Source organism: Rhagoletis zephyria, unplaced genomic scaffold (assembly GCF_001687245.7).
Source record: "Rhagoletis zephyria isolate East Lansing unplaced genomic scaffold, Rhagoletis_zephyria_1.1 Rzeph_scaffold_01064, whole genome shotgun sequence".
NCBI classification, from domain to species: Eukaryota; Metazoa; Arthropoda; class Insecta; order Diptera; family Tephritidae; genus Rhagoletis; species Rhagoletis zephyria.
The window spans coordinates 67,907-93,693 of NW_016158148.1; the positions used below are offsets into that span (position 1 = coordinate 67,907).

The 25,787-nt window shown below is 36.7% G+C and overlaps 5 protein-coding genes across 6 annotated transcripts; 3 read left to right on the forward strand and 2 right to left on the reverse strand.

Annotated features, from left to right (window-relative positions):
* Positions 1-16: 16 nt before the first annotated feature.
* LOC108362666 (probable cytochrome P450 4e1) lies at positions 17-25,476 on the reverse strand. The gene is made up of 9 exons (XM_017615746.1): positions 25,115-25,476; positions 2,001-2,110; positions 1,635-1,914; positions 1,485-1,554; positions 1,294-1,420; positions 1,063-1,239; positions 755-995; positions 384-557; positions 17-316 (listed from the first exon to the last, which is right to left on the reverse strand). The coding sequence occupies exons 1-9, from the start codon at positions 25,272-25,274 to the stop codon at positions 99-101; spliced, it is 1,557 nt and encodes a 518-aa protein (XP_017471235.1). The 5' UTR covers positions 25,275-25,476; the 3' UTR covers positions 17-98.
* Positions 4,598-5,398, reverse strand: LOC108362667 (larval cuticle protein 4-like). Of its 2 annotated transcripts, XM_017615750.1 has the most exons (3): positions 5,318-5,398; positions 4,700-5,206; positions 4,640-4,666 (listed from the first exon to the last, which is right to left on the reverse strand). In XM_017615750.1, exons 1-2 carry the CDS (start codon positions 5,327-5,329, stop codon positions 4,721-4,723), a joined length of 498 nt encoding a protein of 165 aa, XP_017471239.1. In that variant the 5' UTR covers positions 5,330-5,398; the 3' UTR covers positions 4,640-4,666; positions 4,700-4,720. The 2 variants fall into 2 exon arrangements, with proteins under 2 accessions (XP_017471238.1, XP_017471239.1); XM_017615749.1 differs by having other exon boundaries at positions 4,598-5,206.
* On the forward strand, positions 8,298-9,140 carry LOC108362668 (larval cuticle protein 1-like). Its single transcript, XM_017615751.1, has 2 exons — positions 8,298-8,427; positions 8,513-9,140. The coding sequence occupies exons 1-2, from the start codon at positions 8,416-8,418 to the stop codon at positions 8,861-8,863; spliced, it is 363 nt and encodes a 120-aa protein (XP_017471240.1). The 5' UTR covers positions 8,298-8,415; the 3' UTR covers positions 8,864-9,140.
* On the forward strand, positions 14,266-15,259 carry LOC108362670 (larval cuticle protein 1-like). The gene is made up of 2 exons (XM_017615753.1): positions 14,266-14,532; positions 14,651-15,259. Exons 1-2 carry the CDS (start codon positions 14,521-14,523, stop codon positions 14,999-15,001), a joined length of 363 nt encoding a protein of 120 aa, XP_017471242.1. The 5' UTR covers positions 14,266-14,520; the 3' UTR covers positions 15,002-15,259.
* Positions 18,902-19,574, forward strand: LOC108362669 (larval cuticle protein 1-like). Its single transcript, XM_017615752.1, has 2 exons — positions 18,902-18,970; positions 19,079-19,574. The coding sequence occupies exons 1-2, from the start codon at positions 18,959-18,961 to the stop codon at positions 19,427-19,429; spliced, it is 363 nt and encodes a 120-aa protein (XP_017471241.1). The 5' UTR covers positions 18,902-18,958; the 3' UTR covers positions 19,430-19,574.
* Positions 25,477-25,787: the final 311 nt, after the last annotated feature.

Here is a 25,787-nt window from a genome sequence, read left to right on the forward strand (position 1 = left end):
GGGAAAATAATTGAACACTTTTTTTAACAGAAAACATTTAAGTACAAACTCTCTTTATTAGATGCTAATGAAACCACGCCCACTTGAAACAATTACGCTCAGTACACTCGCCGACGTAGCCGTATTTTTAGGCCATTTACCGACTTAAGTGTCAAATAGAATCCCAAACGTGCGTCATAAGGATTGTCGAACTTGTCATTTGGATCTGCCGGGTCGTGTATACCCGTGGATAGTCCGTCCACTGCAGGTAGTACATTGAAGTGGCGTATGATTTTTGAGACGGTCACTTTCAATTCCATCATAGCAAATTTTTGTCCTATTAGAAAAAAAATAAAATCAAACAAGGTATGCTAAAAATTCATTGAATGCCTTGCAAAATATACCTATACAGTTCCGCGGCCCGGCGCTGAATGGCACGTAGTCGTACGGATTCGATGTGGTGCGATTTTCAAAACGTTCCGGTTTGAATTTAAATGGTTCTGGAAAACTGTGCGGATTTGTACCCAATGCAATAATAATGCAACCGATGGAAGTACCAGCAGGAATCTGAAAGCCACCTTAAAAGGATAGAAATAGTCAAATAAACAAAATTATCAATAAAATATGTAATAAATACGATCAAATCAAAATCTTTTACTTGAAACAAATTTCCCTCGAAGGGAATTTTTCTAAAATGCAAATCGAGATATTTTCACAACACAGGTTCATCACCATCACAGGTGAATCACCATCGTACAAACATATTAAAACTCACCAATTTCAGTTTGTTCCTGCAGCGTGCGCACAATAAATGGCACACTGGGATATAATCGCAGCGTTTCCTTCAGTATCAACTCCAAGTACTTCATTTCGCCCAATTCTTGGTATGTTGGATTGCGTTGAAGATCATTGCCGAAAATGGCGTATTGTTCTTGAAAGGCACGCTCCTGTATTTGCGTGTGTCGAGAGAGACTGTAAATGGTGAAACCAATAGCGCTGGCGGTGGTGTCATGGCCCTGGAGTAGGTAGTATAAAAAACCAGAGTGGGTGTTGGTGAAACCATGAAAGCAGTTTCGTACTAACCTCAAAAACAAACGTTGAGACCTCTTCAAAAATATCTTGAAATGTTAGCGGTTTGCCCTCAACCTCGGCTGTTAGTAAATTGTCAAGAAAGGCCATTTTCGGACGTTTGCCATCAGCGTCACTTTTCAATTTGTTTTCACCGATTTCCTTTAGTATGACTCGTCTTTTCTCAATGATCTAAACAATATCTAATAAATTTTAGAAATATTTTTCTAAACATTGCAGGCATACTTCGGAAAGTTCTCTGCGTAGTACTGTTAAAGCTCTTTCCTGTTTCCGATATGCCTCCGTCCAAACAAAGAAGAAGTCCAAACGATTTAACGCGCTGAAGATCCGTTGACGCATCACATCGCAAAGCCTTTAAAGCATACACATTCTTGAAATGTAAGCCGTTAAATAAACAAAAAATTATAATGTTTTACTCAGCAATCGCCGGCACCATAGGTGAGGTGCGCCCTACTATGGCATTCACCGGAGTTCCCATGGCAGCTTCTAAAAAAAAAAATTAGTTAAAAAAAAGATTTAAAATAAATAAGATGGTTTTTATGTTTCCGGTCTTTACACGCACGCACCGCAGATGACATCGATGGTCGAACGCGTTACGATCTCTTGAAAATCGAACATATCCTCCTTAGCCGCGAAATCTCCCAATAGCATCATAAATCGATCGGTAGTGTCATTCATAATTTTAAGGAAATCTTGTAGAATTGCAAAATGAAATGAGGGCGTTATCATCTTACGGTGATTTAACCAATGGCGACCATTCGATGTAAGCAAACCCTGGCCCAGCCAAGGGTAAAAAAATTTGTAGGGGTCGTACTTGTATATGAGTGTGGTGCTCGAGAGCACTTGCTGAAAGGAAAATTGGATAGGCTTTCATTGAAGTAAACAACCACATGTATGTATTTATGTAGGCGGAAGGAGGCGTATTTACGTACCTCCATAGCTTTGGGATTTATGACCATCAAATATGGCTGGGCGCCACCGTACATGCGTGCTAACCCATAGTTATATTGATGCGCCCAGCGACGCACTTGGGTCATATTATCTGCGGAGGAAGCAAAAAAATAAAAAAATTTATAAAACTGTATACAGAACTCTATTTAGTTTGCAAAGATATTACATAGATATGCCAACATGTGTAGGTCATCATAGTACTATGGAATTCAATTGTGGGTGGCTGGAAAACCCAAAACCAATTTTTCCAAGCATTCGGGCAGTATGGTCCATTGTAGCCTAGAGGCAGGATTTAGAGGAAAGGTTGAGGTGGGAATTCAGTGTTCCTCTGCAAACTTACCAGACTCCTTTATGAATCTTAGCAGTTTGTCGAGGGAAAGAGAATGTATCTCGTCTATTCTCAATATATCCGATCCAAAAACGTGCTAAGTCTGGTCGTCAATGATACCTATTCTGAGTATATGTCGTCCCCATGAATTGTGCACCGAAATAAGTCTTGTCAAGGCTCGTAGATCACTCCTTCTTTGTCTGAGAAGCAGTTTTGCTGCCATCCTCTCAGGCCGTCCTGAGGACATCCGCCCTCAACCTCTGCCATGGTACTAAGGCTACTTTCGTCCCCCACAGTCAGAAGTATTCTAGTTAGTATAAAGTCCGCAGAGCACATAGGGTCAAAGGTAGCATTGTTAAACGCCCTTCAATATCAGTAAATACTCCCATTGTGCCAAATGAATAACTGTAAGCAATTGCTTTTTCTTGAATTTTCAGAGCTTTTACTCCATTAATTCAAATAAAATTGAAGTAAAAGGTATGAAATTTTAAGAAAAAGCAATTGCTTAGTTTTTATTCATATGGCCCATTGTGTACTCATCTGCTTCCAGCCCCGCCTCTTTGTTACAAGGTCATGTAGAGCTGATTCACAGTTCGCCAGAAAAGGCTCTAAAAACTCATATTAAAGCCCCTATAATCCTGTCTCCCCCACACATTCGCTTTTTCAGATACACTCAATCTGGGCCCGGTAACTTAAAGTCGTCTAAAGAGGCTATACAAAAAACCTCACTGACTCATCAGTCACCACGCATGATGCTAACTATGTACCAGTTTAGTCTCGTGGCTCTTCGCGCGTCGCGCTATCCTCCACTATACCTCTGCCTGCGTCAAGAATTAACCTGCCACCCGGAAAATGAGTTTGCAAGAGAGAGTTTTGTATGTGTCCAGAAATCAGGTGGTATAAGTTCCATCAGATTTTCTGAGAGCATCAAGTCTAACCGTCAGGTCCAGTTGAAGTACCTTACACAGACAGGCAGACTCTTTCATGTTGTCGATATCATTTCAGAAGTCTCTATAAAACCTAAATTTTTCCTTCTGCACATTATGATATTTGGACCAGTCCTCTTATTTTCGGGTTTTTAAAGACCTATTCAGAAGTCTCCATCATAGTAACATTGTCAGATCCAAAGGAAATTTCAACTGATGGAAAAAGGCAAATAACAATCCCCCCGATTGTGATTCTGATGATTGAGAGTGCCAAAAGAGTGTAGGTATGTATGTATCTAAACTTATTTTTCATTGACGTCAGAATTAATTAAAATTGGCTTCAACTGTCAATGAAAATAACATATTGCATATTAACGTATTTACGAACATCCATGCATACTTAAGTGCATACATTCATACATATGAATATTCGCTCTGAACAAAAACTGTTATCAGTTCCCGCCAATGGAACTTGAACCACTCATCGCAGAATCAAGAGCATTTTATAAAAAATAAGTAGTATTTATGTAGTTCACCTGCATATGTAAATATAAACAAACATTTCTATACGCGCATATACATATGTTTACGTTATTTTAACACTTCTAATGGAAAGCAGCAAAAAATTACGAGAAAGCCATTAAGGCAGAGGCGGTTTTAAGAGCAAGCTTAATTCTACATATGTATTGGTTGTATGGTTGGTTGATTATAGTGCTTCATAGTAACTTACTACGAAGCAATTAGCGCGTTTTGTGCCATTTTGATGCACTTTCGTGTGAATGCTAAACACCTACATGCATATGTATGTATATCTAGATTTCTCGGTGAAACCATCTTGATTCCCTGATGAATTTGCCGATATCGTCTATAATAGATCCCGATATATATATATGCCAGTTTTTTTTTTTGCATGTATCTTCCGAGTAGTTTAGTCTAATAGCCGCTAGACCTGGGCATTCACAAAGGAAATATTGGACTACTTCTTCGCTACCTTGTAGTTGACAGCTGCGGCAAGTTCTATTATATGGGCGCATCATTATCTCTGCATATTTGCCTATGGGCCAGTGGCCAGTAATAGTTAGTACAATTTCAAAAACTTATGAGCTCGATCTATTAAGCAGATCTTCTGACTTCGTCTTATTATATCAAGCCAGAGTGCCTTGGCTATTTTGCAAGTCCCTTTTCCTTGCCGGTCGAAGAAAATGCAAACCTATTTTTCTTAGTAGTAGTAGTAAAATCTTGCCTTTGCCAATTCATCGGCCTTCTCATTACCTTGGAGTTACCCAAGAAACATTAACACACTTGCATTTTTTGCTCAGTTGCATTACAAAGTTTTAATTTTTTATTTCGATAAAAAAAAAATCGTACCCACGCACAGTAAAATTCAAATAATTCCGCTTTATTCCCCGAATTTGCACGATCTACCTCTCCGTCTTCCAAGCTTCATCTAATATCTTGGTCTTGGTCGGATAGTGGTTCTCTTGGGTGGTGTGTAGGAAGAAGGTGCTGAAGGCCTTAATGGACGCTTTGATTCCTCTTTCGGTGGATGAGTGCGTATGTACTCGAGTGCACGAAGAATAGCATCTGGAATTGGTGGTGGGGTCGGTAGAAGATCACCCTTCGGCTGATAGCCATTCTCATCGGCAACATATGAGATTTGCATCTGTTGGCCATCGGGTGAAATCCATTGGAAACCGCCTTGGATATTGCCATTAGCATCGCCTGATCTTGTAGATTTAATGCCATTGCTGGTCTCGAGCGCGTAGTCGAAACCATCGGCACGTACTTCAGAATGCATTGACTTTATCTCAGCGTTCCTTTCATCACCAGAGGCACGCGAACTGCTGCTGCTGTGACCACCGCTACTTTGCCCATAAAAAGGACGACGTGGTATGACGGCCACGCTGAGACCGATGGCGGCGAAAAAGATGAGCTATGGCACGGGTATGAAAGAGAGTGAGAGTGAGAGTGATTTATGAATGAAGTATTCCTTTGTCTGGAATTGGATATATGTAAGTTTTCAACACTTATTTGACATGCTTACATATTTGAACATTCTGTGCAATGCTTTCTACCCGGGTAGGTGGTCACTAAATGAAATCAAACAAACGAATGTTCCACGGTTATACTCACTTTGATTTTTATACCGTGAGATAGTTCGGTTTTCAGTAAAAAAAAAAAAAATATCCGCACAATTTATGCGCACCACCTCTTTGTTTGGAAATAGCTGGCAGGTGTGTCCCAACGGTAAGAGTTGTCATCACCAAAAATGAATTAATATTTCAAAAGCAAAAGGTACAAGCCACTTTTGGATGCATCCGTTCTCATCTCGCCGTGCTGCGATACGGAGCAGGTACATATGTGGTTCAGTCGGTAGTTGCATGACAAGTTTTTCTTTCTTTATCCAACAAGAGACAACCGCACCCACAACAAAAATAAGCTTTCAAATATAATTTATATTTTTGTTGGTTGAAACAGCAAAAATAAGCATAAAAATTATTACAAAAGTAAACAAAAATTTGAATTATTAGCGAATTGCGAACAGACTGATGTACATACTACATATGTATGTATGTATGTATAGCATGTTTATTTATATGTAGATTTTAAAATTAATAGAAGAACGTTTGCTTATTACTCGTAGCACAAACACGTTTAACTAAAACTACTTTTTATTTATTTAGCCGCTCAAAATACAACATTATTAATTGGTTAATTTTAACGATCGCCGGTTTGACAAATTAAATTAGACCAAGTGTGCTAATTGTCTTAATCCACGAGCAAAGTAGTTGATCAGCAGCGATCTTAGGCAGCAATAAGGTTTAAGAATCTGCATTGGTATGCAGATGAACAGCCGGCTCGATAAGTTAAGTAGTCATCGTACAAGGACGCCGTCTTCTTCGCATACAGTTAAAAACATTTAATGATGTAATTGAATTAACCCTTCCGCACAAGTTGAATGAAATTTACACAATTAAGGGTTGTTTATAGTTCTCAGAAAAATCACAAGAAATATGTTTCCATTCCATTTCTTGTGCGTCATCTCTAATCGAGAAAGCCCAGGTTTATATAATCAAATTAATACACATATGTCCTTGGATACCTGTTTATTTAGACCAATTGTAAAAGTGGGCAATTAAGAAGGAAAAAATCAACCACGCACTTCCAAGGAAGAACACGATTGGTATATCAACGGCTTCATTGTAACCAATGTACCGGACAACTTATCATCCTGTGAAACAAAGAGGATTTTTGGCCAGTTCCATTATAGGGACTTTTATTGACTTGTGTTGACATAACACTAGAGGCTGACGCATCTCACAAGCGGAAGTAAGACCATCGGTAACGAAAGGGATAAGTATTCCATATGGTATCAGAGGCTATTCTTCTTGGCCTATGTGCAGGCAGAGTTTTTCTCTTTACTAAACTAAGTTGCACTGGACAGTAAGGTGAGCAGAATTTTTTAACATTCCAGGAGGACACACTTTCCATACTGAAAACACAAAATTTGTTTTTTTTTTAACGCCTTAATTACGAATAAATTAACAATTCAACTCAGTTTCTCCAAACACAAGTCAAACAAGTTAATAGTACACCGCGTTGCATAATTATAAGACCGCAACATATTAACAGGTTTTGGCTATTTATTTTTAAATTATTTAACTGAAATTGTATTACTTGGAGAAGAAATTGCTTTCGTTCTTCGTCTTTCGTCAAAGTTCAACGCTATACGTCGTTCAGCAATATCATTAACATATTTAATACTCTTAATCGCGTCTAAGAAACCTTATTTCAGTTTAATTTTTTTAGAGAATTTAATGCCCTACAAGAATATGCCTAGAAAAAACTTGTATCCCTTTTTTACAACTTTTTTTAACGGTTCAAAAGTCATAACGAATTTAAGGGGGAAAAAAATGACATGTTATTTAAAAATTGAAAAAAAAAATTTTCCAAATGGCAGAATTTCCTTAAATTCGCTAGGTTATTTGTTTTGGATCACCGTAATATATATGTGTATACAAGAGTTACCCATTTACAGTAATAAGAATAAGTCGCAAATTTCCCGGAAAACACCAGTGCCAGTTTTGATTTGTGAACTGGTTTCGATAAATTTCCGATAAAATAATTCTCAAAATTTACTATGGCGAATTACGTAATTCGAAGTGTAATTGGAGTGCGAATTACGAATGAGAGAGCGAACTATGTAATTGGAGTGCCGTGGTAAAGCCGTATTTAATATTATTGATTAAGGCTAAGTGGCGTTTACACTGTTCAACTTTCACGTGCGGTTAGTTGAATCAAAACTCTACATCATTTAACTGAAAGCTGACAATGTAAAGTCCTTTTAAATATAATGATTGTGTACGATTAGGAAATAATAATATTCTTAACGATTTTTTTTTTTCGTGTTTGAGGACAATCCACCTCAAAGGAGGACGGCCCTCAACTGGACTGCCTTCAGCGCCATTCTGCATAATTAAACTATGTATTCGATACTCAATAACCAAAGTTGTTTAGCTACTCCTAAGTGTTATGTTGGTAAATAATTTTCAGCACTAGTTTCTCGAATTCAAAAATTCATTTTCTATATATAGTCGTCTACTAGTTATGCCTTGTTGAATAATTTTTTTCAACCATCTAATTAAATTTGATTTGTGTTCCATTTGCATTTTTATCTACAAATTTGGCAGCAGACCAAAACCGAACAACTTGAAAGTAGACGAATCCAAATAGCAAATGCACTGAGACAAATTCAAATATAGAAAGTCCATTAAATTTTGCAGATGCAAATAATTTTGGCTTTTGACAAAAACAAAAAAAAAACCCGTTTCATAACTGAAATATTTTCACAATTAAATATAACAAGTTTAGCTGGATTTTAATGGCCGACGAATTTAAAATAGGCAAAAGCACAGAAAAACAACGGGAGTCAGCGACACAATTATACACACACAAGTGCAAAGCAAAGAACATAAAAAAACACCGTAATGCACAAATAAACTTGACCACTCGAATCTCGATTGTCTGCATAACAGGCCGCAGTGAAGCGCCGACAATTTGCCATTATAAAAGCGCTACCAAACTTGGTAAACACCATCAGAAACAATCAAGTGTTCTAGTCTCAAAAATATCATAGCAAAAATGTTCAAATACGTAAGTGAATGCAAAGGAGACTTGCGATATACATAAATAAATATTTAGTTATTAACTTAAAATCTCTATTTTCAAATCCCTACAGGTGCTACTCTTCGCTTTCGTCGTCTACGTCTCAGCCGCTAGCAGCGCCGATGACGCCAAGGCCGAAATCAAATCCCAGCACGCCGATGTCCGCCCCGATGGTTTCAGTGCTGACCTCGAAACAAGCAACAGCATTCATGTCGTGTCAGCTGGTGATGCCCAAGGCAACATTAAGGGTGAATTCGGTTGGGTATCACCCGAAGGCACCAACGTCCAATTAACCTATGTTGCCGATGAGAACGGTTACCAGCCAAAGAGCGATCTCCTCCCAACATCACCACCAATCCCAGCAGCCATCATCAAGGAGCTGGAATGGCTCAGCTCTCACCCCCAAAAGGAAAGCAAGAACTAAAGCCCAACAAAATCATAAATTATGATTGGATGATGCCGCCGATAATTTAAATACGCTTTGTTATTGAACTATAACTAGACTTGATGATGCTGATGAGTTGAATGGCGATGTGATTGAATGGATATGTTATGTGATACTCGTGTTTTATTGTTACACAAAAATAATGCTAGGCTCGAAAAAACGTTTCCGCTTGTTGCCGATTTTCAGTTTTATATTTTATGTTTTTTGTAAATACTCATGTGCTCAATGCAAATAAAATAATCCACCAAATGGTAAACTTACGTATTTACTTTAATTATCAACAACTTGATAAATAGGGTCTAGATTATTTTAGGAAAACAATGTATAATAATAGTCGATTTAACCCTGAGTTCGGATCTGTTTCAGATGGAGCGTCTCGAAAGAAAAGTTCTACTCTGACCATCGACATATTGAATACAAAATATGTATGTATGTAGATCTTAGAACTCCCCAAGTTAGCGAGTTAAGAAATTTACAAAAGACTTGGAATTTGACGGATTGGCTAATCAGATTCTAAATCTATTATTATGATTATTATTGGCCATATGCACCGCGACCTCTAAAGTGATCTGTTGTGTGTTACTATCAGCTTTTTTAATGTAGCCTGGCACTCTTAAGGACTTTTGTTCCAGATTTCAAACGTATTAAGTGTTGCACCGCCCAAGTTAGCGAGTTTGCACCTAGCAAGAGCGTAGAGAGTATGTTCCAGTATTTCTTAGTCCATCTAACAAAACCGAAATAAGTTTGTTTTCGAGAGATTAATTTAACAGTGTCCCTTGTACTACCCAGAGAGAGAGTTTTGAGGTCATCTTTGCCTAAATTGAGTATCTTCTTTAAATTTCCTTTTGATGGACGGATAAATCATTTGGCCAATGCCTGTTGAACATTTTGGCTACCAGTTATCCATTGTGCGCTTTATGTGTGCTTTGGTGAGACCACAAAAGGGTTCCAAACCATGAACAAGTGCGATAGCTCTTTTTTCGCTAGGTAGTTCATCATATTTTTCAAGCCCCGGTACCCATCCTAATAAAACCGCGTTCTTGGCTCCTAGAGATTTAGGGACATTGAAGCAATCATATAAGTACTAGCCGATAATTTATTTTGTGGGACTTCAGTGCCTGACTGTCCGGCATAATGCAAATATATTTCGAGGCATTCTCAGCCGCAATTTTCTTTTGCATAATCTCCGCTTGAAATATGGTGGGCTAGCTGCCTATTGGTATTGATTTTTTGGAGTTCATGCCAAATATGCCAGCCCCAGTTTTACCATTATCAAAATTAAATCTATTTGTGTTCCAAACCTCCCCATTAGCTGTGGTGTATAGGTACGGTGACCATATTAACCAATGTAAAATAAAGGACATTTTTTTCAAAATTATTTGGGAATACGTTTATACCACTTGTATGGAAAAAGTACCTTACCCATATCGTAATTTAAATCAAATATTTACCAGTTAATTAACCGATTCCGAAAAATGAAGCCAAATCCTTTTCAAGAACTTCGCCATACTTTGCAGCCAAAATGCACTTACCGAAGTCAGCACACAGTGGTTCAAAATTGGATTTTAATGTTCATAATTCACCGCAGTCTTCATTTTTCAACCAGTTTTTACTAAAAACCTAAAAAAAAAATTTATTTATGTGAACCTTTTTTTATAACATTTCAAACATTTGTTTGTAATTTTTTCGTTTTGGGGAGCCATGCAATTGTTTTTAACTAGTCTTTGTTATGTAACATTTATTAACTAATGTATTCTTCATTTTCTTCAAAATTGCCACTTTTTCTGCATTTTGCACTAAAGAAATTAATATAATCAAATAATAATTCACAAATCTGGCTCAACTGGTCTCTTGCAAATATTATAAGCTTTAATAAAAAAAAAAGATCAAATTTAGTGAAAAAAATGCAGGCTCCAGTGAATTACGAACACTAAATGTCAGTTTAGAACCACTGTGCAGAAGGGAGTTTATTGTTCTCTTTCAGTGGAACTGGAAACTCAGCGTGCAACACGATCCTAAGCGGAACTTTCCCTGTGCTTTATAGATTGTGCAAAGATTACCTATTAAATAAAAACCCTTAAGTGGGGTGCGAAACAAATTGGCGGAGGTTTTCATTATATTATATAAGGAACATTTTTATTTTTCATATTCTGAAAAATTTACCTCTGAAAAATGCAAAGCTGATTTAAAGGACAGTTTAAGAAATAAAGGACAAAAGGCGTCCTTTATTTTGAAATTATAAAGGACAGGGGGTTAAAATAAAGGACTTTCCTTTAAAATAAAGGACGGATGGTCACCGTATGTATAGGTTCTCTACATTCCAGAGAGCTCATTATGCAATGCGTACCTAAAAACTCCTATAGGTTTCTAATCTTGGAACTATTGCAATATCGGGTAATTTCATTAGAACCTTTTCAGGTCAGAGGTGTTTAGGACTATTAGTGCCGCGGTGGTCGCTGAGTACATCAAGAAGGCAGGTATTCATCGCTCCTGTTATGCCGATGCAAATCATTCAATGCAGTTCACCTTTTTGAAGTTCTTTGTGTAGTTTTAGTCCACCATGCTTTTCTACAATACTAAATGACCAATAGATCATTCTGGGTGTAAGGCCGCACGTTTTATCAAAAGTTATGAACAGCCTTTATCACCTTGTTGATAAAAGCATCCAAATTTTCCTGGGATTTTCGGGAAAACAAAACCACCCTGGTGGGCAAAACAATAGGACGCTGTTTAATAAGGCTGAAGCCACAAGATCGGCCTGTAAGGCTGATTTGAAAATATAAAAAAAAAAAAACAGTTAGATCTGAGAAACGTGAATCCTTGCGAAATTATGATTAAGAAGAATTCTGCAAGTGAAATCTACGGAAACCATTTTACACCCGCTTGTTGACTCTCTAAAATTGCTGCTCTGATTGAGTTTATACTCGTAAAAATTGTAGTTAACCGCTAGATAGGCAACACATCACTAAGCAGACACGTCTGCAAAGCCACCCCTCAAGGCTGGGTTTTCTACCCTCTTCTCTGGATTTTGGCAGTGAACTCCTCGCTACCAACCCTAGACAAGCGAAATGACCACGTCACTGCTTATGTTGACGGCCTTGAAATTTCCGTTAAAGTCAAATATCCAAATACTCTTATAGATATTCTGCACTCTAATATGGCCACGCTTAGAAACTCGAGTGAGAGTAGGGGACTGGGAATAAACGCCAATACAACTTAAGTAATTTTATTTACAAGCAAACATTTGCTCCTTACGGTCTCCCCGTTAAAATTGAAGGGTGAGGAGATTCGTTTGAAGGAGAATGTTAAATATTTAGGACGGCCAATAAGTCTTACCAATTGTTGTGTTTATCATACATATTTGAGCCGTTTATTTTGAAAGTGGCATAAGTTACTTCCTACCTCTTGTATTTAAAGGACCGGCTATTTGTAACTAAATACATTTGTAAACCATTCTAACGTCATAAACTAATTAACAAAAAACTTTTACCTTTGGTTGATGAAATTGAACGAATAACCGGCGCGCTCAAATAAAAATAACCGGTAATTTAACCACAAGACATGGGAAGCCACTTTCAAAATAAACGGCTCATGTATTTGGGAGTGCTTATAAATAGACTTACACGCATACACACACGTTCATGTTGTTTGATCAGCAGGTGATCATCCGTCCTGTATTGTACGGGACAGTCCTTTTTTCCGTCAGTTGTTCTGGAAATTTATTTATTTTATACGAGACGCCAAATGTCCTGTATTTCTTTTAATGTCCTGTATTTGTCCAGTATTCGGTGTTCGGTATTTTGACGCCTTTAACAGCTCATAAAATTTAAATGCCAATGCATCAGTTAAGCGCCCACTGTGGTGTAGTGGTGAGCAATGCGCGCTACCACTCCGCAGGGCCTGGATTCAAGCCCTGATCAAAAGAAGCATCGCAACAAAAAATACAGAAAAAAGGTTTTTTCTTTAACTGCGAGCGCTCCTCGACAGGCAATGGCAAACCTCCGAGTAATGGAATTCGCGCTTCAGTGCATATGTTCTATCTTACGTAAGTGTAATTGTATTAGCGTTTGATTTGTTGTTGGAAGTGGTACAATAAATACACTTGCGACCTAGTGACTGATGTTCAGAACGTACTTAAATTATGGAGGGAACACTTCTCCACCCTACTGAATGGTAGCAGTACTGAAAGCTGTGGAGAAGACGATCCCGAGCACCCAGTCGATGATGACGGAGTCAATGTTCCACCACCTGACTATGGTGAGGTGCGAATAGCAATAGCGCGCCTGAAAAACAATAAAGCTGCTGGAGCTGACAGCCTACCAGCCTGCCACCTGAGCTATTCAAGTACGGCATGCACCTTACATGCTTACAAGAAAGGCGATCCCGCAATTCGCGCCTACTACCGCGGGATCAGCCCTCTAAGAATAGGTTACAAGGTCTTTTCGAGGGTATTGTGTGAAAGACCGAAGCCCACCGTCAACGAACTGATTGGATCTTATCAGTGTGGCCTTAGACCTGGAAATAATCGACTCCCACCGCCTATTTGTCGATTTCAAAGCCGAATTCGGTAGCACTAAAAGGAGTTGCCTATATGCCGCTATGTCTGAATTTGGAATCCCCTCGAAACTGATACGGCTGTGTAAAAATGACGTTGAGCAATACCGCCAGCTCCATCAGAACCGTTTGCTACCAAACGGGGTTTTAGACACGGCGGAAAATTTTACATGAGAAGTGATGGTGTAGTGCCACAGGTGGGATTTCTTGTAAACTAGTGAGTTATCAATTAAATCAGTAGTTTTTTCTAATTATTTTTAATTCACACCGCTGTCATCACTTCCAATTATTTAGTTAAACAGGACTACAATAAGTGGTGGTGTAGGTCTACCTTGGAAAACACATTAAAAAACACCCCAAAAAGACTACCTCACAAGTACAGTGGAAATTGTGCATATTATGGAGAACACAATTTTCTAATCGCAAAATCTCAGAAATGGTAATCCTTAAGAAGAAAAATGTTATAACAGTTTTTGTAGATAATTGCATAGTCTACACTTTTGCCCCAAATATTTTTGTGATAAACCTCACCATTTTGCTGAAAAATTCAAAAAACCAATTCATGTAACCTTTGACCTTCAATACATATATTTGCAGACGTGAGATCGATGGGGACTTCTGACATTTAATTTATAATGGTACTTGCAACACTCGTATCAATTTTCAGCTTTATGCGAATTAATGTAACCTTGAATGTATAACTTGACCGGGCTAATTTAAAAAATTTTAAATATTCGTGAATGCCTTTATTTTTTACGTAGAACGAAAAGCCGTTTCATAACTGAAATGTTTTTACAAATAAATATAACAAGTTTAGCTGGATCTCAACAGCCGCCGAATTTAAAATAGACAAAGGCTCAGAAAAACAACGGGAGTCAGCAGCCATTACTATCACGATTATACACACACACAAATGCAAAACAATAAACTGGACCACTTTCTCCCGGTGGTATGCAAATTAGGCGGCTATTGAAGCACATACAATTTGCCATTATAAAAGCGCTACCAAATTTGGCAATCGGCATCAGAAACAATCAAGTGTTCTAGTCTCAGACATCACAACCAAAAAAAAAATAGCAAAAATGTTCAAATACGTAAGTACATAAATGCGAAGGAGACTTTGGCTATATTTAATATACAGCTTTAAATAACTCTTTTCAAAAAGGAATTATTCAACCGCGAATTATAATCATCTCTTTACATTGCCTACAGGTACTGCTTTTCGCTTTCGTCGCTTACGTCTCAGCCGTTGGCAGCTCCGATGATGCCACTGCCGAAGTCAAATCCCAGCACGCCGATGTCCGCCCCGATGGTTTCGATGCTGACCTCGATACAAGCAACAGCATTCATGTCGTGTCAGCTGGTGATGCCCAAGGCAACATTAAGGGTGAATTCGGTTGGGTGTCGCCCGAAGGCACCAACGTCCAATTAACCTATGTTGCCGATGAGAATGGTTACCAGCCAAAGAGCGATCTCTTGCCCACTCCACCACCAACTCCAGAAGCCATCATCAAGGAGCTCGAATGGCTCAGCTCTCACCCCCAAAAGGACGCCAAGAACTAAAGCCAAACAAAATCATAAATTATATGATTGGATGATGCCGCCGATAATTGAAAGATTATATTTATATTGAACTAGAACTTGACTTGATGATGCTGATAAGATGGAAGGCGATGGGATTGAATGGATATGTTATGTGATACTCGAGTTTTATTGTTATACAAAAACAATGCTAGGCTCGAAGAAACTTTTCCACTTGTTGCCGATTTTCAGTTTATATTTTATGTTTTTTTAAATGCAAATAAAATAATCCAGCTAACTGGTAAACATACGTTTTTACTTTAATTATAGCGTTCCAACAGCTTCATTAACGTCACACGTCATTAACTTTGCATATGTGTAGTTAAATAGGGTAAAGATAATTACAGTAGCTTTAGAAAAACAAGGTAATTAGAAAAAGTTATGGTGAATTATCCCACTAAACATATACATATAAATCCACACTTTAATACTATTAATTAATTTTAAAGAAAGGATTACAGCTATACATAAATATATTGAGTCTGTTATACAACTCTTATACAACTCGTGCTTTCAATTCGAATTCAAAGAAAGACAACCTATGACATTTTTTGTGGTTGTAGAAGGATATGTGAAAATTAGGAAACCACTACCTAGAATAAAGAGCCATGCTGTGATGGGACGGCTCAAGAAACTCCAACAAGTCACATGCATGTTTTCACTTTCTCCGCTGCTCTTCGTTTCCTAGAAAACTGAAAAACGGAGGATGCTTTTACTTTTCCTTACCAAGATAGAATTCATTTACGCGTGAAGCCGTTTAATCTTGTTGTTTGGTGCTTTGCATGTGTAGCGTCTTACCATGCGTTCCATTCTTTTCTTAGTCAAAGCGATTTTGGCCGAGTCGAATAAAATACACCCACCATTCGATTCTCTTCTGTGCCAACCGAAAAGGCAGGTGTACCCGAGGCCTTCTCTATTTGATCTTCCCTTCGTAGAGGGAAGCGCTCTGATGTTAACACACAAAAAGGGGGAAGCTATAAGCGCTAGAATAAAATAAATTGCTCGGACCAGCAATCGAACCTTGGTCCTAATGAATGGTACCAGAAGAGTTCATAATAAAAAAAAAATTAGACAGGACATGGGTTCAAGCATACCAACCCTCCGTAGACTTCTGTTCTCCGAAGTGTAGGAGAATGATATGAACACATCGAAACAATGGTCTTATTCATCGGGCAGTCTTAGGGTCATGTTGAGATAGCTTTAGTTAAATCATTTCCCTTGGGCACTTCCGAGAAAAAATATTGAAACAAAAGTTGCGTACTTTTGTCCATAGAATCCGAATCGGTAGTAAAAATATACATGCGTAATTTAAAAAAATGGACTTCTGGTCAGTATAACCCATTTCCGGTCGGAACCGGAAGTCGGTAATATGAGCAAAAGATAGAGCGTCCTCGACTTGCTAATTCATGTTTTTCGTTTTCCAATAAAAAACATTTTCGTCCATTCTAGAAGTCCAGGACGAGCTGAAGCTCGAAGGTCATTTAGGGATTGAAAACGGCGCTCCTGAGAAAAAAGTTTCAAACAAAGGTTACGTATTTTTATTGTTAGAATCAAAATTTGGAAAAAATGGACTTCCGCTCAATTTAACCCACCTCCGATCGAAAACGGCAGTCGATAATACCACCAAAAGATAGTCAGTAAAATTTTTGAGGTTTTCAACAAAAAACATTTCACTCCATTTTAGAGGGGGTGGACGGGTGGTCTAGGACACCCTGTATACGTATGTACGTACCCTTGTGGTCAGCTGATTAAGTCAGGTGTCATTTGACTAGTTTTGGCTATTTTTTTTATATATTTTAAAAGTCTAACACTCTACCTAACCAGCGCCATATATGTAAATCCACATTTCAAAACTTGCACAATAATTATGAAATTTCAACAACATTGAAGATGTGCTTCCACAACGTTTATACTTTTTATTTAAAATTTTTAGACAAATTTTAAGTATGCAGTTTTGTAGCTTTTTAAGTTTTGGTAGGTTAAAGTGTAAGTTTCAAGTTGATTTTTAATATTCTTGTTTTTTTTTTTGCTGATGGTGCTGGGCATTTTCTCTCATACAAACGGAATTATCGAGCATATTCTATATCGCAGAGATGCCTACTATTGGTTGTGCTGTCAGGACTGACCGAGTTAAAATCGCATTGGTGGAACATATAATATTAAATTTTTGTTTTTCGTTCCTTTTATTACGAAAAAGCATCTGTGAAGTGCACAACGAAATCGTATTCAAACGAAAAAATTTATTAAAACTAAAATGTAAATGGACTAATCCAAAACCAGATGATAAAGAACAATTAAGCACAATACGACATCTTACGGTGAGTTGTTGGACCGGTCCTTTTCCAATGACACGCCAATGTTAAAAACGACAGTTGAAACCATTGGCAGGGGAATTATGAGGAACTAGTATTGATAACAATATGGACTATCTGAGAGCTAAACTTGGGTGGGTCCAAATTGCGACAGGCTTATCAATCCTACATTACTTTCTACACTGGTGCATTTTGCATTTTATAGTTTATTTTATGATTTCATAACTGTTAACCTCTAGGCAATTAAGCGTGCGCTACAATAAATGATTGAAAATACTTTGATTTGAAGCCACCCCTCGCAACTTTGACACTTAAGATTAAGAAAATAAAAATATTATATAAACTTGTTTATAGCTCCGTTAGAATAAGTGACAGCAAATAAGCGTATAACTACCCCAAATGTGTAAATATGAGTCTTTGATATTGATTTCATAGATATGACATGAAAATTGCGCGTAATTAAGCTGTAACAAAAAAATGTTGAGGTGAAAACTGGTTTAAAATCATTGATGTGTTGCGTGTTGCGCATCGCTAGCCAACAATGCGGCAGTGATGGAAAATGTGAAGGAATGAGTTGCAAATTGGAATGATTAGAAATAGTTATATGCACAATGTACATTAGCGTGGACCGAATATCTGCTTTTTTAGAATTTCGATTGGTTATGTGGTTCATAATTAGGCTAGCCCAAGTCCATCAAAGTTCAAGTGCTAAAAAAATTGTTTCTTACCTTACTTCGATTCTCTACAAAAAAAGTCAATATACCAAATTATGTAGGACTAAAACTTTCCAAGCTACTTGCAGTTTTAGTAAAAAAAAATTTTTCATTAATGCGTTTATTAATTTTTATTTTTTGAGCACATTGCACTTTGATAAACTTGGGCGAGATTTTAATTTTTCACACAAATTTTTTTTAGAGCATAATGAACCAATCAAAATTCTAAAAAAGCGGATTTTCAGCCCACGCTAATGTACATACATACATACATCCTTACGAGCATAGTTGATAAAAAATGTTTGATTGATTTAGAAAACCAGGTGCATATTTCGAGATGCACACCTTACTTACATTTCTCGTTTCGAATCGAATTAAACAAATGTATGACGGTGAGTTGGTAGCTGTATTCTCTACAATACAATTTAAATGGACGAAGCACACTCGTTATCGAATGTTACGATTTAAAAATCAAATTTCGTTTGGAGTTACGTGCGATATTGAATGCCGCGATTCGGGACCTGTTTTTTTCTTAATTGCTAAAAATGCATTTGCTAAAAAGTAAATTCTTGTGTGTATACCTATTTGAATAAAAGAAACAAATTTTTTAGCTAAGACATTTTTACAATTATAACAAGTTTAGCTGGATTTTAACGGCCGACGAATTAAAATTAGCCAAAATCATAAAATATCAACGGGAATGGGCAGTAATTGTAGTCAAACACACACATACCACGCATGCACTTGCATAACCAGTGAACTTGAAGGCTCATTCCCGGTGGTATGCAAATTAGGCGGCTACTGAAGCACAGAAAATTTGCCATTATAAAAGCGCTACCAAATTTGGCAATCGGCATCAGAAACAATCAAGGGTTCTAGTCTCAGACATCACAACCAAAAAAAAAATAGCAAAAATGTTCAAATACGTAAGTGCATGCACTAAAAAGACTTTGGTTGCAATAGCTTAAAATCACTCTTTTCAAATGGAAATTATATAACCGCCAATTATAATAATTTTCTTACATTGCATACAGGTGCTGCTCTTCGCTTTCGTCGTCTACGTCTCAGCCGTTGGCAGCTCCGATGATGCCACTGCCGAAGTCAAATCCCAGCACGCCGATGTCCGCCCCGATGGTTTCGATGCTGACCTCGATACAAGCAACAGCATTCATGTCGTGTCAGCTGGTGATGCCCAAGGCAACATTAAGGGTGAATTCGGTTGGGTATCGCCCGAAGGTACCAACGTCCAATTAACCTATGTTGCCGATGAGAATGGTTACCAGCCAAAGAGCGATCTCTTGCCCACTCCACCACCAACTCCAGAAGCCATCATCAAGGAGCTCGAATACCTCAAGTCTCACCCCCAAAAGGAAACCAAGAACTAAACCGCAATAAGATAAATGATGATGGATGATTTTGCCGCACATAGCTTATGGGATGATGTTATTGATTTTGGACACTACAACTGGCATTGTGGATGCTTATTATTATATGAATTGTGAAGTGAATAAATGAAGATGTTTCTTATATTAATATATGTATTTGCCTTTATTATTTGTTATTAATACATATATGATGATAGTTTAAACATTTAATTGTCGCACTGTTAAAACGTATTTGCTACACGTGGGTGTCATAAAATTGAGCAACCAAACTTTATGATTCACACCCGACAAAAGATATANCATATATGATGATAGTTTAAACATTTAATTGTCGCACTGTTAAAACGTATTTGCTACACGTGGGTGGCATAAAATTGAGCAACCAAACTTTATGATTCACACCCGACAAAAGATATATCTAATATTTTTTTTCTTTTTGTGTGCTGCATTGGGATTGCGTTTGGCAAATCAACTGGCGAACTGTATTTCCGAACATAACCGTCAGCGAAAATATATGTATTTGTTTAATTCATTCATTCATTTTTTTTATGCACTGAAAGTACACAAGTTTGCCTTTTTTACGCTTGTTTATTTTTATTTATTTGTAAAATAACCGCAATATTTAGTTGTTACAATTACTTGGTAGTACATAAATTCGTATAGATGCACGTACGTACATACATATGTAGGTTACAATAGTAAACAAGTTTATAAATACTTTTTTTAGTATATTATTGTTGTATTTTTTTTTTTTTGTTCAGCTCACTTTCAGTTGGGCATATAAGAGTTGTTAGTTAATATTGCTGCTATTTTATTTTATTTTGTTGTTTTATATGGCAATGATCTTGAATAGTATCATGTCAACTGACGAAAGTCACCAAGCTGGTTAGCCGCGACAAATTATGACACGCTATTTTAATTGTTGCCTATTTTTAATTCTAATATACTTATGTACGTACATATACATATCGCTAGCTTAGAGTGAAAAGTTGCTAAGTCCAGTTTTTATGAAAACTCATATTTTGATATAGGAAGCAAGGTATATAAAAAATGCATCGTTTCGAAAAGGATTAAGGTACTTGTTTTATTTTTTCTCGATTATATTCAAGGAAAGGCAAGTTGGTTAAGTCCAAAAGGGACACCGAAAATCCGACAAAACCAAAATAATACGAGATATTTTAATAAAGTTAGAATCCTTTTTACAGGCTAACCTAATAATCGCGGCTTGCGTTTTAATACGCACGCCGTAGAATATTGTTTTCTTGCGTCATTCGAAATCGGCTTGCGTGCGTTTGCATCTGATTTCATCAAGCGAAATGTCAAATCAAAATGTCACGTAGAACAAAAATTGGAAATTCATACGCACGCCGTTCAATTTCGTTTGGTCCCATACAAGTTGTATGTGGATGAGAAATGTTTGACAGTAAATTGGCTGCGTGCGTTTAAAACTCCGACAGCAAAATTCCGGCGAAATGTCACCAGTTCTCTCACAAGACAAAACTATTCAAAACAGTACGCGAACAGGAAATTTGCAGAAAGTTGCAAGTCAGACGAACAGCTCATATAATTTTTGTTTACATTCAAAAGTGTAAAATTTAAAATGTACGAAAACTCATCACAAATGATTATCCTGACATGGTTTAATCAATAACAAATAACTACATCTTACAAGTTTAATTAGTCGAATTTTGTCATTCTTAACTTCCAAACCATCAAATTAAATTTTGTGATTTACGTAAATTCCAAACAGCTGTTTTTGATCAGCTGTTTTCCTGTTGGCAAATTGCTGTTGGCAAACATTTTTCCAGCAGCTTCCCCTCCAAATGAAATGTCACTTTGCTCTCTCGATTTCCCCTACTTTGCAAGTTTTTTGCGTACGCGAACGCAAAAACCTAAAAGTTTTGGTTAAACATGAACAATGAACAGCTAAGAGAAGCAAATAATATTAAGTTAGCCTGTTATTCGTATTGAGTTTTGCTTTGCTTTAAACACGCAAATGTTGTATTCAAAGATATATGAAATACTTAAAGGAAATTGCTTTAGACGTTTTTTTAACGCTCTTGTATAATTAAAGAAAAATGGACTTAGCAACTTTGCACTCTAAGCTGGCCAATTCATTTCATGTATTTGTGTATTTGTAGCTGTCATTTTAATTTATTGCTGAATGACAGCTGCCATATTAACGGCATTTTGCGCTGAGTCAGCACGCGATTAAAAATTAAGGAAGCTAGGATATGATTCCGTAGTGATGTAAAAGAAAATTTTTGTATGTATGTATGCATGTACATTAGGGTGATACAAAATAACTAATGAAAATAACTAATCTAACGAATTTATGACCTTAAAAGGACCTACTGTTACTCCCAAAATTGAGCGTACGGCTCTTTTTTTAATATTCGCATAAAAAGATAATGTGGTAAGTCCCAAAAGAGCCTATAAGTCTGCATCAGCTTTATTTTGAATTTGGACGATTATTGGTATTGAAACAAGACGGCCTAAGGAAGAAATCTGCATTTACAGATTAGGAAAATATTAACAACAAAAAAAGTTAAACGGTTTTTTTCACCTTCTGATAAATTAAAACAAAAAACGGATTTAGCACCTTTGCACACTAAGCCAACGATATGCACAATATACCGGCTCAGTCCGCGTAGGAAAGAATAAAATTATAGCTTACTTAGAGAGGATTTTAGGATTTGCATACCAGTAAAAGAATTCACGCTGAAGGCTCTATTTAAGCTAGACGGCAGGATAGGAGAGGGCGGGTCTTCTCAACCCGGTTGGGGCTGGAAATATCATTTCGCTTACCCAACCACGGCAGCGTCTTTCAAGTTGAAGTCGCAGCTATAAATGAGGCGGTTGAACACCTATGAACGTACAAGAGAAGCCATAAGTGACGATATCTTCATCTACTCAGACAGTCATGCCGCACTCAAAGCGCTTCACTCGGTCACATGCAGTTCGAAAACCGCAGAGGACACTCGCAGATCACTAAAAGAGATGACTGAGCAGTATGTTAATCACTAGGTATGGGTGCCGTGGCACCGGTACATACCAGCCAGACGAACTAGCAATTGACAGCCCACTTGTTACTTTGTCTCACCACTTGCAGCAGTACGAAAAGCGGTCGAAGGATTTCGTCATGCTGAGCAGAGGGGACCTAGCCGCAGCCGTGGGTCTGCTGACAGGTCATGTTGCCATCGGAAGGCGCGCGGAGAGGTTTGCCTTCTCCCATAATACATTCTGCGGAAGCTGCAGAAATGAGGAAGAGCCACGAGCCTTGCCGCGCCTGTTGTGCGAATCCTTGAAAAGGTATTAGGAAGAATTGCACTTTTTTAAGGCTATTTTTCTAGAATTACTGAAATTTTTAGGTTTACTCTAGCATTAATTTTATTTAATTGGGTATAAATAAAAAAAAATCACTTTTCTTCCCAAGCTAATCTGCATGAGCATATAAAAAATATACATATGTATGCACAAATCAATATGCTCGTATCCAGATGCACAGAACCATCAATTATTTTTCGCAATTATGTGCATGTTTTCAAAGCTACTGCACATTCATTTTTCTATCAGCAATCGAAATGAAAATGAAAATAAATAAACTTGTATTATAAATTTAAACTAATTTTAATAAAATCCCGCTTTTGGCATTCTAAAAAAATTATTAATGTATACATATGAATCTATGGCCATAGAACCAGAGCGTGCGCGTCCGCTGTCGAATTTGGAGTCATCCAATTAGCAGCCGCAACCGCTGCTTAGCAACAATTAGCACAAAAAGTTGAAAACAATCATTGTCTTATTAACGAAATATCGACATATCAGCGGCTCTGCGGCTAAATCTTAACAAGTTGCATACATATGCCACACTGCTAGTAGTAAGCAAAAAGTTAAACATAAAAAAAAAAAAAAATAGCAATTAACGGGAGCAAAACTGCATGTGAAAGTCGCTATATTAAAATTTGTATAAATTGATTAAACCAAATAAACAGGTTTTTCAAAAACTTGCACATAAATACAGTAGCCTGACAAAATTTTAGAATAAGCACTTTTCATGTGGATATTTTTTAAAATTTTTTTTCCTTTACATAGAACATTTGTAAACCATACTTCCAGAGTAATCTGAATAGTAGAGAAATCTTAAATATTTCGTAAAGAAATCATTATTTCCCTTTCTGATTTTTTGCCATTTTTTTTGTAATTATTTAGACCTATAATTTGGTATTTCAGTAGCATGCTGTGTACAGATTGTTTGCACTTAAGTGTTGATAACATTGATGCGAATGGCACTTATTTAGTCACAAGTGTGGCAAAGAAAGAAGAAATTTTCGTGTTTTATTATTTTCTTGCTTTTTATTAATCCGTTATTTGAATTTGCAATAAAAACCAGCGGATTTTTTGCTGCTAAATAATTAAATTAAAGCTAGTTTTTATGAATTCAAAATCTTGCTGAATTTTTGGCTAAAACAATAATAAAAAAAATGCAGAGACTCGAACAAGTGACCGCGTGTTGTTTTTTTATTTTTTTAATTCCAAATTTGCGGCCGCTGTGGTATAGTGGTTAGCAGTGCGCGCCAACATCGCCATCCTCTTTGTGTGATAACATCAAGGCGTACGCCACAAATCGGAGGAGAAGCTCGGCCAAACACTACTATGAGTGTAAGCGGCAATCTATTGTTATTATTAATGGTTTTCAATTAAAATTTTTTTTGTTATATTTTATAAAAATGTTTTTCAAGCTTCGACCAAAACCACAAAAATCAATGTTTCAAACTTAATACAAGAATTAGAAAAATGCAAAAAATGTTCATAAAAATTTCAAAATTTTTTCTTTCAATCTTTAGAGTATTTTAAACCGACTTCACAAAAAAGAAAAGGTTATCAATTCGTCGGAACATTTTCATTTTTTTATTTGGTTCTTTTTTTAAATTATTTTTTTCGTTACCGTATAGCTTAGGACAACGTTAACCGGTTTCAATAATTCTTTTTTTAAATGAAAACTGTTACCTCACAGGTGGTCCCATGCTAATTTGGTTTACATTCGATCATCGGATCATGTAAAAATTAAAAACGATAATCTTAAATTTGTATATGAGTATTGAAGTCGACTTTGTTTTTTGCTAAAAAATTACTTGTTGGGTATGAAGTTTTAGGCGGCTGAAAAATCGCGATGATTTTTATATCTGTTTTATAATTCTTTTTAGTGACAGTTTTTGATTTTTTTTTTATATAACAAAAGCAATTTATAAAAACTGGCGTTGATTGCTGGTTCGATAAAAATGCATGCTTATATGGAGAAAAGTGCGAAAAGCCGTTAGACTAAAATTGTATGGGCTATAAAATTGAATATGTAGCCAAAAAGGTCCAAAATTGAGATTAAAAAGTTTGAAAATTTGTTGAATTTTCTTAAATTTTGTATAAAATCTGAAACTTCTATTTATGCGGTTTTTGTTAATGCGTGGACAATATTTTTATAAATGATAACAAACAAAATCTACTTGAAAAAAATTGTAATATCTAAAAAATCAATATGTGTTTACTAGTTTGAGTCACTGTACATATGTACAAAAGATACATAAGCTTGAATGTTTTTCGCAAATGTTTATTTTTTTTAGCAAAGTAACTGTGGCGACTATGAGTAAAGATTTCATTAGCCCTCCCCCTTCTCGCCCACAACCATACCTTCAGCTGTTAATCCGATTTGCGGCACATTCCCGAATACCCAAAATGTGAAGGGTCCTGGTACTTTTTTAAGCAGATGCCAACCGGTTTTGTATTGTACATATGTCCAGTAAATATACGCTCCGGCAAAAAGAGCCGTTAACAAAATTATTACTATCATGTTTAAGAAAATTTTCTATGCAAACAAAAATTTGAATTCGTTTCCACTATTCGTAATAGTATCCTGTCCACTTTGAACTTTTAAAAACTGTCATCCGTTTTTATTCGACTTAGAACTGTCTCAAGGCGCGTGTACCGCAAAACTGATGTGATCTTGTGAATAAACATTTCAAATGATTTTCATAGCACTTTTCCTGCATTGAGTGGTTGTTTATTGTCATTTAATTAGAAGCGCATACTTTCATATATATTTTTCATATGTATGTATGTTTGTGTGTACTAAAAATCTATGCTGATACACTTTAATGAAAAATCTCAGATTACTCAAGTGAGTACTTATGTATAACGGCTTTGAGCCCCTCATATGCCGTTAATTACATGCTATTATCTCACGCTAATGCATGCATACATACCTACATACTTAAATATGCAAATTATTTATTAACCTAGCATTGAGAACAAAGATTTATATGTATTAAGTGCATTGATTATTATAATCGGCCCTAACTTATAA